Source organism: Pectinophora gossypiella, chromosome 3 (assembly GCF_024362695.1).
Source record: "Pectinophora gossypiella chromosome 3, ilPecGoss1.1, whole genome shotgun sequence".
In the NCBI taxonomy this organism is placed as follows: domain Eukaryota; kingdom Metazoa; phylum Arthropoda; class Insecta; order Lepidoptera; family Gelechiidae; genus Pectinophora; species Pectinophora gossypiella.
The window spans coordinates 14,059,027-14,079,272 of NC_065406.1; the positions used below are offsets into that span (position 1 = coordinate 14,059,027).

A 20,246-nucleotide genomic window follows, 5' to 3' on the forward strand; every position below is an offset into this window, starting at 1 on the left:
AGATGCAAGAGCAAGTAAGAGAAGAAGAAGTAGAAAAGTTCGATTGGTACATTACAAATGATCTCGTTGAGCAGGCGCATGCAGTCGACAGCCTTCTGCTCGGAGTAGAACTCGTGGAAGTTGGGAATGCCTGCGAACATCACGCCCACCTCGTCCCGCCATTGCGAGTATAGTTCCTGGAATGAAATAATACGTGATATCTAGGTACTTGGCAACACAATTATATTACTTATCAAAAACTGGAGATTACGAACAAAAGTGGACCTAAAATGTTACCCTGTGCGACAATTTTTTTTTTTATTTACTTTACAAAACCGTCATTATATCACACCAATAACAATTCAGACTTCGCTGGAAGGCGATAATAAGATCGAATGCGTTGATCAGTTACTCGAGTACGTGAATACGAATTAATATTCTGATGATTTGCTACTCTATATACTTCCATATTATGTAATGTTTGCTATTTGTGTTGGGTTACTGTGGTTTAGGTGTCTTAAAATACGAGATTTCTCTTTTTTCAAGAATTGAGATGTCCTATCAAAATAATATCGTACTTACATCAGGACACCGGTCATTACTCAAGAAGTGGTTAATAACATGGTCAGGTAGTATATGCTTTAACAGATGTCTGTTGGTCTTCTGTGTGTCTTTCATCTGGTCGAGGTCGTTCTCCGCCTGCAGTTTCCATAGGAAGTCTAACCTCGCCGTCACTTCCACTAAGCGAGACTGGTATACCACCATAATGAGGAACATTATCATCAGGATCACCATTTGCACGTAGAATGGAAGCTGGCTGGAAGGAAATCATTGTGAGAAATTTTGTATCGTTTTTTGTTAAAATTTCGAGATTAAGAACTTGACTTGAAGAAATTGACTAATTTAATGGCAATAACAATGCAAACTTTATGTAAACCAGTGTGTAAACTTATTGGCATTAAATTGTGTCAATTAAGGAAGATTTTTTTCATGATATCGCCGTGCGGGGTTGCCTGGAAGAGATCTATTTTAAATATAAGCCCACCTTTTGTTATACGTATGTTGATTTATAAAGTGTACAATAAAGGATTCAACGATTTCTTAGAATATATTCGCTTCAAAGGCTTCTTACCTGTCAGAGGAATCGAAGTAGTAAACATCATAGTAGACCAGCAACAAGGCCAGGTATATCGCCACATTCATAATGGCTAAACACGTCTTTATCAAGTAGTACAGCTTCACTATCGACGTCAAAGCCACCAAACACAGTATCCACGTGAACACCACATATTCAGGCCGATAACACTCCTGAATCTCCTCTCTTGTAGTGTTCAATGTTGTGTTGGAAAACGTAAACTCGTTGGGAAAAGACGAATCACAGATGTAGAGTTTTACGGTGCTGAAATTAAAATTAATGAACAAATATTATTAATAATATTTTACAAGCGCAGTCCTTATCCATTGTGTGGATTGACAATATGCTAGTCAAATCAGTTACTTTTTACTAAACGTCGAAACACGATATTACTATGGAATTTGTATGAAAAAGCACACTGTGACGTCATAGAAAAACGTGATAAAATGTCGGACTTATCATTAAGTACGTTTTTGTTGATTAAAATTCATAAATAAGTTAAATAGGAAAAAAAAATGTTTTTCGTTAGTTTGAGATCTGTCTTTATTTAGTAATTAGAATTTCATAATTTAAAAGTGCACGACCCAATTGTGTCATCTAACGTGTAGGTACGCTAAATATCTGCATGTTTCTAAATGTTAGTCTAGTAAAGAAAGAATTATGAGCATAGCTTCGACTTTCCTTACGAGGTTGCCTATTCATTGCCTATATGTTTTTGTTTAAGCTGTGGTTAGCTCAAATTATCTTCGATGGTTTTGCCCTTGACAGCCTTCTATGTCTATGAAGAATTCGCGAAATAGACTAATAAAAAAAACTGTTGCTGTTAATCACTCCCTCATTTCAAACTTCGTGGTTTATACACTAGTTCGCCTTTTTCGAATGACTATCACCTCACCTGGATATAGACATGACAGTGATATATACACAGATGTGCATGCTGCGTCGCATCCGACTCCCGCTGACCCAGGCAGACAGCTTCACCAGCCGCGGCAGGATGCCCGGGAACTCTTCCATCATCACCACCACGAATGATAACGTCAGTGGTATCGTCATCACTGCTAGAGCCACTACTAGCCTCCAGCAACTGAAATGTTGGGGTAGGAGTGGTAACCCAGAATATGTGTGTGGATGGTCGAGTAGAATGGAATCAAAATCAAGAATCAAAGTCGTTATAATGAGCAATATAAGGAGTTCTCCATCTTGAACCCTCGTCATCATGGACAAGAGATATCTGTAAAAATAATACTTTTGGCACAACGATACCTATATTGTATTTTATGTACTGGGTGAAGAAGTTTTTATGATACATTATGGAGACAGATAAGATTAAGGGAAACGAGGCAAATGGACAACAGCGTGGCTCTTAAATTAGTGATGATGGAGACAGATGATCAACCCATCGTCCATATAACCATCTTAAAGAGGACATAATCCGACTTTTATGACATGCTCGGGATAACGTCGTTTTCCATGCACACCCACGTCAGCAGGAAGTTGATCCAACTAAGTATATTGATACTCATCTGTCGTCCCAACACCCATCCATACTCACTTGAAATGCATGACGTACTGCACAGCGACTATGAACAGCCAGAGCACCAGACAGCACATGACGTTGGACTTGAACGTGTGCTCGTCGAGGTCCCCGAAGCACTGCTCGAGCGAGCCCTCCCTGAACCGCAGCGACCAGCGCCGCATCTTTTCTATGCGTATGCGACGATTACTGCTCACCTCGATCGAGTTGTTTATTATGTCATCTTCCTGAGGGTAAGAAAATCAAATGAAGTGTATTTTGGTTTTTGAAGTGAGCCAAAATAAGATGTCTAGGCTATTTTTTACTTTTTACTAGGTCAGAACGGCAGGAGTCTCTTGCGGCTCAAAGAACCAGCCAGCCAGCGGCCAGTTGAGCTCAGTGAGGTCGGTTATTGAGAGAAGATCGAAGTAAAAAATATCTATTTATGCTTAAAGTAAACACTGTTATTTAGATTGTACTTATTAAGTATAATCAGAGGAATGCATTCATTCCCAATTTTCCAGGAACAAATCAAAGTGACACATGACATAAAAGACATAAAAGAACGATGTGTGTATAAAACGATTGATGAATGTGGAGGAAGAAGTGTGGATCGTAGCAAATGGAGTTCAGTCTATGCTTACCCGGGTGGGAAATTAGGCGTATGTACTTATTTATGTACCTCAGACATATCTGTCACTTCGTCCGGATCTTGCTCTTGCTCCGCGTCACAACTCCGGCGCATCCGCCGACGCCGGACCACGCCGGCCGCACCGCTCGAGTAATACTGCCAAACATAAACATTTTCAGCCATCCAAATAAGATACAGAAAGACGTGCAGAATATGAGCCCTCACTAGAACTTATTAATATATACTAGGGGAATGTGAGACCCTGAATTGATGAGCAAGCGCTGTCCAATTTCAGGGCCGCTCAAACATCTTACCCCCCATTAACAAATACACCACCATATATAGGCAGGGCTTCGAGGTGAACTATAGCATAAGGCGGCGATCACAATAGATCTTAAAGGTTGCAGTGATACAGTGCATGAAATAAGGCCTGCATAGCTCCTAGCATAAAAAATAAACTTAGGTATTCCTCAGAATTTAACTTTAAGGTCACATAAACGATGCGACGGTAATTAATTTGAAGAATCGTTATCACGTATTGATGGAATGAAACAGCCACGGAGTCTATAAACCGCTATCGAAGTTTTATGCGAGCTCGTAAGACACTGTTTTCAAGACAAGCGAGTTATTGGATTGTAATGGGATATAGAGTTGGAGTTAGTAGCCGTTGTAAGTATCGAAGAGTTCAGTTTATTTGATCAAATTTTTAAGAAAGGCCTTACATTTTGGAAAGGCATCTCTGGCGTCCAATCCCCCGGGATTTCATCATCGATGCTGCTACTCGGCCGTCGCGGCGTGCCTTCCCACATCTGTTTCACTGTTGACTGGTCACTGTTGAAGAAGTTTTGAACTTTTCTAATACTTGTGTATGTATCGGTAAGAAATAGGTTTTGCGCGACTAACACGATGTACACGCAGCCACTGATTTACCAAAAAGCATCTTTTTCCAGTCACTATTCTTTTAAGTTAAACAGTATTTGGATGGCTTTACCGAAGAGAACACTATCATTATTGAGATATAGTCGGAAATTCAAATGATGTATTTCTACGTAGATACTTGGGAGGTAAATCTACAATAAGTGACGCCAAAAAAGCACAAATATTAGGTAAGTACTGCAATGTTCCATTGAAAATGATCTCAGTTGACTCTAAAGCATTGTCTGGTCCGCCGCGCTTCTCAGAGGTATTAATGAGGTAGGTGACCATGTTCTGTTCTGGGATGTAAGAGTCTCTACTGTACCTCCACAGGAACCTTTAATATAATCTAATAAATATATCTCACTTGACTCTAGAGCGATGTCTCATCCGCCGCGGCTGCTCGGTGGTCTTGATGAGGTAGGTGACCAAGTTCTGTTCTCGGATGTAAGGGTCCCTGTTGTACCCTTCGCCGGGCTCCACCTCGAACGCGTTGTTGAGGCTCTCTAGTGTCGCCGCTGATATGTGGACGCGGCTGGGAATTGTATTTTCATACAATGTATTTTCATTGTCATAAAATCCAATGGGTAGAAAATAGAAATCCAGGGTGGTTTATTATACAGGGTGTTAGTGACGTCGTAACGAAAACTTTGAGGGGTGATTCAGACCATGATTCTGAGACGACATAAAGTGGAATTTTTCGTCGCAAAAGTATGGAACAGAAAATAATAAAAAGAAAAATAAAAATTTTCATGAATTTTCCGACTGAAAATTCCACTTGATATCAACTCAGAATCATGGTCTGAATCATCCCCCTCAGTATTCGTTACGGTGTCACTATCACCCATACCTACTTGTATGGGTACAGTATGTACTTGTGCGGGGTGTAAGTGACATCGTAACGAATACTGAGGGGGATGAAACAGCTGATTATTCTGAGTTAATATGAAGTGGAATTTTTTATCGCAAAAGTATAGAATTGATAATAATTTAAAAAAACTAAAAAAAGAACATGAATTTTGTGACGGAAAATTCCAGTTGATATCAACTCAGAATCATGGTCTGAATCATCCCTCTGAGTATTCGTTACGATGTCACTAACACCCTGTATACTATGCCTTCCAGCTTTGACAGAGCCATGGGATTTGCTGTATGATTAACTGTGTTCCTGTTAGACGGATGACGAAAATTCAGTTAAGTCACGCCAAAGGTTTACCTAATGAGTCTATCAACTTGTACTGCTACTCTTTTAATTAAGTGTTGCTCACATACCCAGGCAACCCGCCGCTCTCCATGTGGTTGGCGATGGTGACGTCATGCGACCACAGATCAAACTGCCATTTCAGTAGGCCCAGTACGCCGCACAGCACCGTACCGCTGTGGATGCCTATCCTCATGTCCAGGTCCACCTAAAACATAGATTTTTTATTGATTTGAGAATTTCATGCAACTTCTATAACACGACTCCTGACACCAAGTTTGTACCTGGAGCCAGCATTATTACTGAGGCGGCAGAAGCCTCTGACATGGGTGGTATAACGATTACTTTCATGAGTAAAAAGTAGTCGGGACTACAGAACAGATAGGAACGGATTTATATTACCAGGGCCTTCCGATGCACGGAATCATCTTACTTTTCAGACAATCAGAGTATATAATGTCACAAAAGCGTATACTTTCCAAACAAAGTGCTCCACCAAAAGTATTTTCGTCATGGGGAATTCAATCTGGACCATCAGTCCATCGAACTTTCTAGCCGCTAGATCGTGGCGGCTGTTGTAGCATGCATGCAGTAGTTCTGGCTGTATCCTACCTGTGCATTGTAGCGCACGTCTCTGATGGCGCGAATCATGTGGAGCCCCATGTTGACGCAGCAGTGCGCGTGGTCGACGCGCTGGTCCGGCAGACCGCTCACGCAGAAGTAGCAGTCACCGAGCAACTTGATGCGTAGACAGTGGTTCTCCTGGAAATGTAGTTATCACCACACCTTATTTGAGAGCCTGATTAAATACCGCTAAGTAACTACTATAATTGAATCTAGAAATACGAAGGTCTTTCGAACGTACTCAAGAATAAGGTGGTGCGTTGAACATTGATTGATATTCGCAAATTATGAAAGCATAGCTTCTGCAGATTTAAAGTAATAGATGAGAAAAAATATTGTAGGTTAAAAAGAGAAGTATAAGAGTCTCACCGACGCCAACCTGTCGAATCTGGCGAACAGCTCGTTCAGCAATTTCACCAGCTCTTGGGCGCTGCATTTGCTTGATAGTTCTAAAAACAAAATGTATGTGCTTTATTAAACCTTCCAATGAATCTTTAGCAGAAGTCTCTATTAATCAATCATGTTACGGTACATGCTCATAATGTCATTGTACTAATCCAATAGTGTGTACTTGACCCATCTCACCCATTGGCGGTTCAATAGTAACTCTAACACCAGGATTGGTCAGGTCGGTTTTTGAACTTATAACTCATACCAAATAGGAAATTCTAAAACCTAATAAACAGAAGACTTTTGGTCATTTAATAGGACTGGAACATTCATAGACTTATTTATGTGAGTTTCAGGTTTTCAGGTACCTGTGAATCCTTTGATATCAGCATACAGTATGGAGACATTCTGATGCCTCTGTATGTAGAGGTTGTTGAACTGTTGCTCCTGAAACTCGCCCTTCACTCGGGACACGTGCTGGTAGATTTCTTTCGCTAGGAAGTCTGGAATTACTGGGAACAGGCGTGAAATAAAATGCGTTAGTTTGTGTACAGTCAACTCTATAAATATATACCTACAGGGTTTTAGTGACACCCTGTAAACTTTACCAAGGCAACTATCATGGCTCATGTAAATAGCCTGGATCTACGGTTTAACGAGCCCAGATCGGACAATAGGGTGATCAACCTGTAATGTCCTAACCAAACTAGGGATCATAACAAAACATAAACAGCCTATATACGTCCCACTGCTGGGTACCGGTCTTCCCTCAATCGACCGGAAGGGGTATGGAGCATACTTTACTGCGGTTTGGTAGATATATAAAGTATTTTCTGTAGTTAGAGCGTTAGCGTCTTCATTCGCAGGACCCGGGTTAAAGTCCCGGTCGCAATAAAGACCGAATATCACAAAAAAGACCGTTGTTACGGAGCGTTGGAAATTGAGTATCCTAGGTCATAGATAAAGTATAAAATTGTGATAACTAAATAAAGACAGGTCTAAAACTGACGAACAACATTTTAGTTTTTCTATTTATTTTATTTATACATTTTAATAAAGAAAACGTCACAAGTCTGACGTTTTATCCTGCTTTTTCTATAATACAAATTCCGTAGTCATTTCGTGTTTTGACGTTTAGCAATAAGTAACTGATTTGACTAGTTGGAAATTAGCTTATTTTCAGTGAACGCTTACCACTTTGGAACAGCTTCCACTGCCGGTCACTCTCTCTCTTCGTCCGCTGTCTAGTAACCATGGACCGGTGTGTCTCCAGGAAAGCCTTCCTCTGTCCCCAGTCAGCCAGATACTTGGCGTACATGCCCGCGAAGTTCACTGCGCTGTACAGCAATGCGTTGCTGACGAGGAGGCGCATACCGCAAGAACGGGCCTGGAAATAAAGACATACATAACATACATAAACAGCCTATATACGTCCCACTGCTGGGCACAGGCCTCCCCTCCACCAACCCGCATTGGAGCAGCGTGGTGGAGTATGCTCCATACCCCCTCCGGTTGATTGAGGGGAAATAAAGACATATTTATTTTTTTACATATAGAGTGTTAGTGACACTTCAACGAAAACTTTGAAGGATGAACCAGACCATGATTCTGAGTTGATATCAAGTAGAATTTCGTCGCAAAAGTATGGAACTGAAAATATTTAACAAAAAACACTGAAAATTTCAATTCCACTTGTTATCAACTCAATAGAACAGAGAAAGAATCAAAAAATTAAAAAAAAAAGACAGTAGAGGTAGGTGAGCTTATTTCTAATAATAAATAATAATAATAATAATAATTTATTATTATTATTATTATACTTAATTAGATGGATGGAAGATCATATAAGTATTTGTGTTTTGACTATTTACCACATTCTTATGGTCCATATGGTCCTTGATGTCAACGGCCGTGGCCAGCACATGAGCTAGGGACGACAGCAAGCCAATGACGATGCACCACCCCAGGGACAGCGGTAACATGGCGTATGGTACGAAGATGATGAACAGCATGTACCATACTTGGTTCTCAGCGGCTTGGAACCCTATACCTCTGCCGCTTAGACCTAGAAAATTAAAGTAAAATAGTATAAATAAATATTGCTATTTTCAAGTAAAGGTCCTTTACACACCACTTTTTATAGTAAATGTACCAATTTAATTTAAAGCGCAATATGTAAGTACCAATAAAAACTAAAATAGTAACAAATAATAAAAGATATTGTATATAATCGCGTAGGTACGTAAGTAATAATAAGTTAGAAAATAATTTGAAAAGCACTCAATTAAAACGAAACGTAATTAAAAAATATATATTAATAATACCTATCTGGGTAGTCACTTAATTAAGTTAAAAATAATATGAAAAATAAGTCGATAAGTTGTCATTTGTTTACCGTAAAAAAATAAGTCATATTGTTACTGGCCAGTAAGAGCGCCTTAGAAAAGACGCCACAAAAGAGTTTTTAACACATTGAACGCCAGACTAAAATTCATGGTCTAGCCGAGTAAGTTGCGGCACAGATGTCAAATGGTAGACATTGGTGTTTGACATTTCGGAAAATAATGAGTAAGTAAATCCTGTTTTCCTTGAGCTGCCTATTATTTTTTAGTTATTTCCAGACAATATTCACATAAAAGTCTCTACGATATTTGGACAATTCTCACATTTTTGGCGTGGCCCCAGGGGTAAGTCCATCGGCGGGCATATGGTGTCCGTCATAGCGTTCAACGTATATGGCATTGTGCATCGAAAGGTTTTTTATATGTCACAACCTAGTCACAACACATACATTTCTTCTTTTTCTATTTAATTCTAGCCCATTACCGCGTTAACACGTTCGCGTGACCTTTACCAAATAAGTGATTGCATATACCCTGGGCGATGAGCAGAATCCATGTTGCGGCCGCGGCCCAGTGGAGGTAGTTGTTGGCGAAACATCGCCAGCAGCCCAGCATGCAGACCCCAATGTTCAAAGACGCGAATGCCACTGTCGATGCTATCGAGTACGGGTCTAGAGGCATTGCTGAAAACAGAGAAAAGTGTTTATTTTACATTTTATTTAGGTACTTATAATTGATAATCAGAAATGAATAGGCTAGAACATGTGGCTGGAACACGTTCAGCTGCTTGTCTTCCCGGGCATGTCGTAAAAACCGACAGAGGGATTGCGTCCTCTAACATGATGGACTAATGTTATGGGCGATAGGCTGATCCCTTATCACCATAAGGTTCATCATATCCATCTTAGGACTTCGTATCAACAGTGGCTGCAAGTTGTCTTTGATTACTTGTGGCTCTGCCCACCCCATTTGGGATTACGGGCGTGAGTTTATGTATGTATGTTATGTATGAATAGGCTAGTTTCCAACTAGTCAAATTAGTTACTTTTTACTAACGTCAAAACACGAAATTACTATGGAATTTGTATGAAAAAGCGCACAGTGACGTCATAGAAAAATGTGATAAAATGACAGACTTATTATTACGTTTTTATTGATTAATATTCATAATAAGTTAAATAGATAAAAGAAAATGTTTATCGTTAGTTTTAGATCTGTCTTTATTTTGTAATCAGAATTTCATAATTTATCTTGAACTTAGTACACGACCCACTTAGTCTACATGGGTATAATCTATTTGCGTATTTGTACAGAACATTCAGTCGTCTGCATAATGTGACTTTTTTTTTATACTAAAACGGTCGGCGGCTGTTTCTAACTATACTAAGGGTACGCAGTAATTATAAATGGGTAAACACTGCACTTGAAAATCTCTGACAAATCATTTCTCCATAATGGTATACAAAGGAATGAATAGTAGTGAATGGAATAAAAGTTGTTTACTAAACGGCAAATGGAAAATAGTTGCTTTTAGTGCCTATGTATATGATTTTATCTTCACGTCTTACGATTTGTTTGGTAATATAAATAAGTCTTATTAGATAGCTATTCGTATCGTTTTACCTAGTTGTAATAATCTGTGTCAAAGCTGGACTTTGACCTAAGAAAAAAGCACATGGTTGTGATTAGTCACATCCATGTGATTTTTTCTCACTGGAGTCGAGCATATCATACTGCCAACAAAATAATACGAAGTTAATGACGTCATTCCTCACCGAGTTTACTCCAGTGAGGCATGACGTCATTAACTTCGTATTATTTTGTTGGCAGTATGATATGCTCGACTCCAGTGAGTAAAGTCCTCAAGTCGAGAACGTAAATGTCAACTTTGAGTGGAGGAAGAGTCGAGTTAATTTCTTAGAATAAGGGTTTAAGCCACAGAGTAGCTTCATAATGAAGGTGGATAAAATTATTGATAATTATAAAACTAGTGAAGAAAGATTTTCTTTTCATGTTACAGAAATTCAAGGAGAAAGTGTTTACACGCGAACGCGACGTGAAATTTCTTGTAAAAATTTTCATTATTACAAGAATGTGTTTATCAAAACTACACATGTAAATGACATGTTACAAGTGTCATTATTTTATTTCACAAGTATATTTTACAATCCCTGTAGTATTTTGATAAACGTAATTTACACGTACTTACTTGTAACTTGTAGCTTGTGAACGTGTAGACTTGTAAGTTTTGATAAACACGGCGCTGCGGTGTTATGGTTAAGTGGTAAACACGCTCACCCTAATTTGATAGGATGCAATCCCTCTGTCGGTTTTTAAGACATGCCCAGGACGATATGCAGCTGAACGTGTTCTATGGCTCAGAAATATTATCGACATGTCGCGTCAAATCATTTTTCAATAAACAATTAAAAAAAGAATAAAAAAATACAACAAAACAAAAAAGTGATTTATCATAACAATGTTTTACTTACAATCGCTATTAATTAGTGTTGTAAATGCTAAGCATACCTGAAAAAGAATATTTTAAAAATAGAATCTCATATAATTGTGCCACGAGTGAAAAAACACTCTAAATAGTTCTTATATTATGTAGATAATTAAGATTGCTTCGTTAAGATGTAACATATTTTCATAAACATACACACGTCGGCCCCTCTGTTGGGCACGGAAGGGTTAAAAAGGCCACATTGAAACAATTCATCTAAAAAGCATTATTGCTAAATAACATGTGCATGTGCACATATCAACACCGACCTCCGCGGATCGCGCATATAAAATAACGGAGCAATGCCAACAAATGTCAAATAGCAATATTGCTTTCTTAGATGAATTGCTTCGATGTGGCCATTTTACCTTCCCAGGTCTCCCCTGAATTGGTATGTGGAGCTTACTGCACCACGCTGATTCCCTTCGGGTTGGTAGGAGGTGTTTGGGTTAGTAGCCCTAAAGTAGATTTATGTTTTATGGGCAAAACTGACCCTTTTATATAATAACTATTGAGTAGACAGGGACTTCACTTACTTTGAGCGCCAAATCGACTACATTGACCATAATAAGCGACCTCTGCCGCTGTCTTCTAGAATACCTTTGATACGACGATTCTACTGTTTCATCCTGAAATATAAATTGTATTACAATAAATAAATTAAATACATATTTTTTTGTATTGAATCTTAACACCCATAACATAACATAGCATTATGCCTGTACCCCAAAGGGGTAGGCAGAGATTACAGTACACCCTCTCCTCGCTAACTATGTTTAAGTCCCATGTAACAGGGGGCGAGTCTATTGCTTTTAGCCGGGCACAAATCAGGGAAAATGTGAATTCAAATTCATAAAGTCGAATTCAGCGGCAAGTCAGCCCGAGTCGGGATTTGAAACAGTGCCCCTACTATGTAAGTCACGCGTTCTCAGAACTGGGGTTAAAATGGCCACATCGAAGCAATTCATCTAACAAAGCAATATAGCTATTTGACATTCATTTGCATTGCGCACTTACTTTTATATGCGCAAATGTCAAATTGCAATATTGCTTTCTTAGATGAATTGCTTCGATGTGACCATTTTAAGCCCCCAGGGCTATAACGGATTTATTATTAGGTACTACAGGTTGTGAGAAGCTGCAGTAGTTTTAGGCGGAAGAGACGTTCGTTTTATAAAAAATGACGATTCAAACTGTAACTATGTTACCTACTGTATAAAGATATTTTTGAATTTGAATTTGAACTTATACCTTATAATAAAATGAGTAAAAGTAGTCTTCATATTTAACATTAGTTTCAATAACTGTCTTTCATTCATTCGAATGACGCTGAATCATAATGTATCTGGGCTCTATTTACCTAAAATATATTTGCTTACATACAGGGTGTTAGTGGCATCGTAGGCAACGAATACTGAGAGGGGTGATTCAGAGATAGATTCTGAGTTGATATCAAGTGGAATTCCCTGGCGGAAAATTCACGATTTTTTTATTATTTTCAACTAAATACTTTTGCGACGGAAAAATCCTCTTGATATCAATTCAGAGTCCTGGTCTGAATCATCCTTAAAAGTTTTCGTTACGATGTCACTAACAGCCTGTATAAAATAAGCTCACGGATACATTCCAATTGGGGTAGCCAGTGGAACATCCATCGCAAGATGGACTAAGAACCCACACCTCACCGAGCTTTCTGTTAAACCAACATGATAGGTGGATATGTTTGCTTACCTTAAAACTATTTGTGATGGAAGGCCAATATATTCCTTTATAATACTTTCCGGTTCGAAGCATGCATTCGGTTGCCACTGAAAAGTAAGATAAACATTGTAGTATCAAACAAAATTGGACCTGGATAACAAACAACTTGGGGTTAAACAGGCACCACACACCACCACACCACACACCACACCACACCACAGCAGCACCACACCACACCACCACAGCTTCACACCACACCACCACAGCATCACACCACACACCACACCACACCACCACAGGCACATTGAAGCAATTCATCTAAAAAGCAATACTTATTGATATTTAAGTAAGTATAGAGATACTGTTTTACGCAATATACAGGGTTTTAATGACACCGTAATGAATAAAGATTAGAACATCTGTTTGATTGTGCCTCCTAAAAATGATGGTTGGTTGTTTCCTTCTCGGAATTTCTTTGAGTTTTTGACGCGCCGCAATGGAAATTGAGCAAGGCGAACAGTCGCTAGACTTAGACTTATACTTATACGTAGGTACGTGCAATGTTGTTGTTTTAATAATTTGTCATATTAATTTTAAATATAGATTCCATGCAGCGCAGCTTAAAGCACAATATGGGACTGAAAATAATTAAAAAGAAACAAAAATTGATTGTGCCTATTAAAAACGATGGTTGGTGGTTTCCTTCTAGGTAATTTCTTTGAGTTTTTGATGCGCCGCAATGGAAATCGGGCAACGCGAACAGTCGCTAGACTTAGACTTAAGTATACGTACCTACGTGCAATGTTGTTGTTTTAATAATTTGTCATATTAATTTTAAATTTAGATTCCATGCAGTGCAGCCTAAAGCACAATATGGAACTGAAAATAATTAAAAAGAAACAAAAATATTCATAAATTTTCTGACAAGAAATTCTATTTGATATCAACTCAGAATGATGGTCTAAATCATTGCTCAAAATTTTCGTTACGGTGTCACTAACACACTGTATTAGTTACTCCATGATTATATATTTTTTAATTTTAAATTATTATACCTATCTCACTCTCTTCCCGGAATGGTCCGATGCTGTTGCGCGTGCTGTCGGTGGAGCCATCATCATCACTGGTTCGATGCTGAAATCAATTGACACAAAATCCTATAGTAACATATTATACAGGGTGGTAGTGACATCGTAACGAATCTTGAGGGGGTGATTTATGTCATGATTCTGAGTTAATATCAAGTGGAATTTTCCGTAGCAAAATTAATGTTTTCTTTTGGTATTTTGAATTATTTTTAATTCTATACTTTTGCGACGGAAAATTCCACTTGATATTAACTCAGAATCATGGTTTGAATCATCCCTCAAAGCTTTCGTTACGGTGTCACTAACACCCTTTATACATCAATGCATAAATCAGTGCATCTTTTCCAAAAACGTTTTTTATTTTTTGAAAAAAATAAAAAACGTTTTGAAAAAAATAAAAAACGTTTTGTCCGGCCCAGTAGTTAATGCCATCGGCGACAAATCTACAATAAGACACGTCAAAAAAATATGAAAAATCACATTCTAATCTGTGATTTTCTTTAACAAAACCTAGATTTCCGCGTTTAAAATTGAGATTACAATTTTTAACTGGATTGAAACTAGTGTGTCTATTTCGATGTTTTGTGTTGGTTTGGTTAGGATATTGCAAGCTAATCACCTGATCGTCCGAAAGTAAGATGATCCGTGCTTCGGAAGGCACGTTAAGACGTTAGTCCCGGTTACTACTTACTGAGGCGTTAAAATGGCCACATCGAAGCAGTTCATCTAAGAAAGCAATATTGCTATTTGACATTTGTTTGCATTGTGCACTTACTTTTATATGCGCAACTGTCAAATTGCAATATTGCTTTCTTAGATGAATTTCTGATATTAGTACGTTGTTACGTGAGATATGTCGGGGGCCTATGGCGGCTCAATAAAAGCTCTGAGGGTTGGTGAGGTAGGTAATTCTGTCAAGCCGTACGATAGAAGATTATTATGTATAAGGCGATGATATGTCGGTTATGTTGGTCACCTGGTCCTCAGGGGCGGTGCTGGAGCCGTCCCCGGGCAGACGTTCGCCCACCGGACTTTGAGTTTCATCCCCCTCGCCCTCTCGAGTGCTGTCGCCACTGCCGCCGCCCTGTGGAGTAATACCATGTTCATTTATTTCCTCATATTTAATAAATGAAAACATAAACATAAACTGCCTATATACGTCCCACTGCTGGGCACAGGCCTCCCCTCAATCAACCGGAGGGGGTATGGAGCATACTCCACCACGCTGCTCCACTGCGGGTTGGTGGAGGTGTTTTTACGGCTAATAGCCGGGACCAACGGCTTAACGTGCCCTCCGAAGCACGGAATCATCTTACTTTTTCGGACAGTCAGGTGATTCAAGCCTGAAAAGTCCTTACCAAACAAAGGACAGTCTCACAAAGTGATTTCGACAATGAAAACATAAATGACTATAATACATATAAACATATAAGTACTCTTAATTTTCTAACGTGGAATAACTACTATAGATATATTTATTTGGTTGAACACGGTACAAGTAATGTAAGTGGGTTGTGTACATTTAAAATGAAAATATGATATTTCGTGAGCATCAGAATGACTGCCCAAAGCGACAGATCATTTTTAAAATATTACTAACATCCAATACCTATTAGCTACTATTTAATACCTTTGTATAGATATTTTCTACCTAATTAATAAATAAGAAAATTTATTTAAAAAATGGCCAGTCATTCTGATGTCTGAATGACCACCCACATTTAGAATCTCCACAAAAAGTTCATCTTATATTTACATAACATTCCTCCAGTTGATTGAGGGGAGGCCTGTGTCCAGAACTGGGACGTATATAGGCGGTTATGTTATGTATGTTAATGTATAAACCTTCAATAAACCGGAGGGAGCATGGCCTATATATACTCCACCACGCTGCTCCACTGTGGGTTGTGGGCTGTGCTTTTTTTACGCCTAATAGCTGCAGCCATCAGCTTAATCTTACTTTTTTGGACTATCAGGTGATTCAAGTCTGAAATGTCCTTATCAAACAAAATATAGTCTTACAAACCGAAATCGAACCCGGACCTCCAGAGCATGAGTCCAATGCTCTAACTACTAGACTACAGAGGCTGATACAACCGGGAGGATGCCAAAAATGAGTCATGTCAAAAACACCTAGAGCATTATTTTGTACATTTTTTTGTAATTAAAGTCAACAGTTTTGCAAAGCAGTATTGCTTAAAGATTTAGTGTGATAATTATCTATTTTCCCATTACTAGGGTTCATAATTATTAAAACATATTATGTAATGGCAGATACATATATAAAAATAATTGTTGCTCGGTATTTATATGGTATATTCAGAATCAGAATCATTCATTCAACCTAATTATCATGGATAAACTTGTTGAAGGTCAATGTAACATTTCTGAATTTACGTCATTTCGCAAGGTGTTATGGCTGAAGAGAAGAAATGACAAGAAACTGCATCAGCAACACATCTTTCAAATCAATGAGGGTATACATTACAAGTATTTTATCATTTTACAAGTAACTTCCGAGAAACTGTGAAAGGCATACTTACAATACAAGGAATAAAAATAAAATTGTTGTTCAAAATTCTAGATTAAGTAAATTAAATTCATCTTTTTTGGGGTTATGTATACGTTTTTACAATAAAATACCAGATAATATTTTAAATTTGTCAGAGAAGCTCACGTGAAGCTTACTTTATGTAAAAAAGCCTATTATAAGATTAATGATTACCTAAATGATAAAAATGTCTGGTATTAAATGTGTTCCTCTAGTTATTAAATAACTTGTAATGTACCCTCATTGATTTAAAAGATGTGTTGCTGTTGCAGTTTCTTGTCATTTCTTCTCCTCAGCCATAACACCTTGCGAAATGACGTAAATTCAAAAATGTTACATTGACCTTCAACAAGTTTATCCATGATAATTACGTTGAATAAATGATTCTGATTCTGATTCTGTATACTCTATATTAATAACTAGAGGAACATGTTTAATACCAGACATTTTTATCATTTAGGTAATAATTAACCTTATAATAAGCTTTTTTACAAAAAGTAAGCTTCACATGAGCTTTAAATTTATTTTCTGACAAATTCAAAATATTATAGTATACATAACCCCAAAAAATGAATTTAATTGAATAGCATTTTTTTTTCTTGTATTGTAAGTATGCCTTTTACAGTTTCTCGGAAGGAGAGATATATTTTTACGTACATATATTTATAATGTTTTCATACCACCGTCAGTATATTTATTTCTTTAAACTGTCTAGGTACTGCTGATAGAAAGTAAGTGTATTTCTTGCAACTGTTCAATATTGCAAACCCCACTTTATCACGCCACACGCAAGTTGTCAAGTGATAGCGTCGACGTGATGCGCGTACAGAACGAATATTTATTCAATAAACCGGAGAGGCGACTCGACCCAACGGAAACAAATGCGATTGTTCCCCGATTGTTCTCAATAAACCACTCGTAAAAGCGATTTTTTTTTTAAGATACAAAGAAGATGTTCTTCGTGTACTGACCTCATCAACCCTGGTTGATGGTCCCGACGACCCGATTACTCTAGTCAAACACTTCAGAACCCCGATACCAACCCCGCCGGCGTGGTAGACGATTCCCCTCATTCAGCGCTTATCGCTATCGACCCACTAGGGCCCACAGACCCACTATTTACATCCGTGTAAAGGTGACAAAAAAAGTTTTCTTTTTTCTATTTAACTTTTTTATTAATTTTAATAAAGATAAATGTAATAATAAGTGCGACATTTTGTCACTTTTTTCTATGACGTCACAGCGTTTTATTTCATACAAATTCCATAGTAATTTCGTGTTTTGACGTTTAGCTAAAAGTAACTGAATTGACTAGTTAGAAACTACCCTGAGTATTTAGGTCACATTCTTGCTTTTCGAAGGCATATGCTACGCCGTAGCACTTCGTAGCAAAGCCTACAAATCCGGTCTGCCTGTTACGTTACACAACACAACCACAGTACGTGTACAAAGGGGGTATTAAGACACTTCTAATTAGACTTACGTTCTAAGATTGATAAATCGTTAGGGAGGATTTCTTTTTCAATTATGGTGCTTACCATAAGAGACAAACTTTGAGAGGTATAATAATTAAATACGAGGATTAAGTACAAGGATGTCCTTAGAAAAGGTTCATTACGATCTACTCTAAACCTTTCGTGCTTGTATGAAACGATTGATGAATGTGGAGGAAGCAAGAGTTCCATAGTCTCTGCTTACTCCGGTGGGAAATAAGCGTGAGTTTATGTATGTATGTAATATCTTATATTACTTTTTTCTTTATCTTTATAATATTATAAAAAGGTAAAGTTTAGGAGTTTGTAGGGAAGTAGTAGCCGGAATTAACGGATTAACTTGCCTTCCGAAGGACGGATCATCTTACTTTCGGACAATCAGGTGATCAGCCTGTAATGTCCTAACCAAACTAGGGATCACAAAGTGATTTTTGTGATATGTCCCCACTGGGATTCGAACGGCCACGGAGATTGTTGTAACTATTGATTAGACGCCCACGCATAGTCACTATGTCATAGCAGCTATTTAGTTTGCATACGATGGAAACTATGGCATAAAAGCCCGATCAATCACTAGATGGACGAAATATAAATATAGACGGGAGCGACAGCAAATTGATTCCCTTGTTTAGTTTTACGTGTACATTATTTCTTAATGTCGGAGTGTCACAACATATTGTTGAGTAGACGTCACATTTTCGAAATAAGGTTTAATTATTATATTCACTCCTACTGGTGAGCGTCCGAAGGACGTAATATACGATCCCGACGACCCGATTACTCTAGCCATAGAGGCAGCCAATCAGCTCGCGACACCAAACACTTCAGGACCCCGATACCGACCCCGCCGGCGTGGTCGACGATTTCCCTCATTCAGCGCTTATCGCTATCGACCCACTAGGGTCGATTAATTCTTTCAAATATTTTCCCTCTCAGACGACGCCCTGAGCCGAGGTTCGCGCCCAACTGGGCACCCTCAGGCCTGTTGTCTTAAACGTTGTACCGGGTGAGAGCCTTCAGCGCTCCCCATTTGTCCGGCCAAGTAGTTAATGCCATCTGCGGCAAATCTACAATAAGTCACGTCAAAAAAAAAAAAAAAACTCCTACTGGTGCATTCCTGTAAATGCCATCTAATTTTAAGTTATATCTGTCATTTTCTTATCCGCCGAAAAGGAAAGGGACGCGTAATCGACAAGCATAAAATTATTTATAGAACACACGTCAATTTTAAGCACAAATCTAAAACAACCGTTTAAAAATTTTACATTGGCCAATAACCCGACAGAATTAAGTTGACAGCACACGTCAAACGGTTTGCATACCACCGAGATACCTTTTTGATTCGCCCGGGTTATTCATTCATTTACTCATTGTTCCTAAAATTAAGAGCTGTCAATCATCCGTCCCTTTCCTTTTCGGCGGAACAGAAAATGACAGGTATAACTTAAAGTAAAATTAGGAGGTGTCACTGTGTACCTATACCTACTTAAAAAAATAAATGATTTATATTCTAGTCTATTTATTGCGAAAAAAAATACATAAGTATATAAGTACATAAAAATAATTTGTCTCGCTATTCTACTTAATGACCTGATACAGCAGCACGCGATTCTTGAATGGGTAGGCAGAGTTGTTCTACAACTCCTAGCCAGCCATGTTTAAGTCCTGTGTAATAGGGGCTAGCCTTATGCAATTAACCGGGCATAAATTATGGAAACTACTAATCAGAATCTGAATCAGAATCATTTAGTAATCAGAAATCAGAATCATTTATTCAACGTAATTATTATGGATAAACTTGTTGAAGGTCAATGTAACATTTTTGAATCTACGACATTTCTCAATGTGTTATGGCTGAGGAGAAGAAATGACAAGAAACTGCAACAGCAACACATCTTTTAAATCAATGAGGGTATACATATTACAAGTTATTTAATAACTAGAGGAACACATTTAATACCAGGAATTTTTATCATTTAGGTAATCATTAATCTTATAATAAGCTTTTTTACATAAAGTAAGCTTCACATGAGCTTTCAATTTATTTTCTGACAAATTCAAATTGATAAATAAACGTGATATCAATTATCTATTCTACCATCCTTCCATCTTTCATTGCACGGTGTTCACGCAAATAAATGATATATCTATCTATAATCCAAACATGAATTCAACTC

The 20,246-nt window shown here is 38.1% G+C and overlaps 1 protein-coding gene and 1 long non-coding RNA gene across 3 annotated transcripts in view; one reads left to right on the forward strand and one right to left on the reverse strand.

Annotated features, from left to right (window-relative positions):
* LOC126382062 (adenylyl cyclase 78C) overlaps positions 1 to 20,246 on the reverse strand; it is a 212,406-nt gene that overhangs the window by 6,094 nt on the left and 186,066 nt on the right. For both annotated transcript variants that reach the window (XM_050031755.1, XM_050031754.1), the window contains 20 exons: positions 15,002 to 15,109; positions 13,993 to 14,071; positions 12,968 to 13,044; positions 11,773 to 11,865; positions 11,223 to 11,259; positions 9,264 to 9,413; positions 8,260 to 8,453; positions 7,583 to 7,775; positions 6,757 to 6,900; positions 6,368 to 6,447; positions 5,987 to 6,136; positions 5,446 to 5,582; positions 4,541 to 4,708; positions 3,981 to 4,089; positions 3,310 to 3,414; positions 2,667 to 2,875; positions 2,010 to 2,198; positions 1,112 to 1,378; positions 562 to 796; positions 56 to 176 (listed from right to left, as the gene is read on the reverse strand). In XM_050031755.1, the coding sequence (XP_049887712.1) occupies positions 56 to 176; positions 562 to 796; positions 1,112 to 1,378; positions 2,010 to 2,198; positions 2,667 to 2,875; positions 3,310 to 3,414; positions 3,981 to 4,089; positions 4,541 to 4,708; positions 5,446 to 5,582; positions 5,987 to 6,136; positions 6,368 to 6,447; positions 6,757 to 6,900; positions 7,583 to 7,775; positions 8,260 to 8,453; positions 9,264 to 9,413; positions 11,223 to 11,259; positions 11,773 to 11,865; positions 12,968 to 13,044; positions 13,993 to 14,071; positions 15,002 to 15,109 (2,845 nt within the window). The remainder of the gene's footprint in view (positions 1 to 55; positions 177 to 561; positions 797 to 1,111; positions 1,379 to 2,009; positions 2,199 to 2,666; positions 2,876 to 3,309; positions 3,415 to 3,980; positions 4,090 to 4,540; positions 4,709 to 5,445; positions 5,583 to 5,986; positions 6,137 to 6,367; positions 6,448 to 6,756; positions 6,901 to 7,582; positions 7,776 to 8,259; positions 8,454 to 9,263; positions 9,414 to 11,222; positions 11,260 to 11,772; positions 11,866 to 12,967; positions 13,045 to 13,992; positions 14,072 to 15,001; positions 15,110 to 20,246) is intronic.
* The window catches only part of LOC126382195 (uncharacterized), a 28,898-nt gene continuing 24,265 nt past the window's right edge, over positions 15,614 to 20,246 (forward strand). The window contains exon 1 of the long non-coding RNA XR_007569039.1: positions 15,614 to 15,764. This is a non-coding gene — a long non-coding RNA (uncharacterized LOC126382195). The remainder of the gene's footprint in view (positions 15,765 to 20,246) is intronic.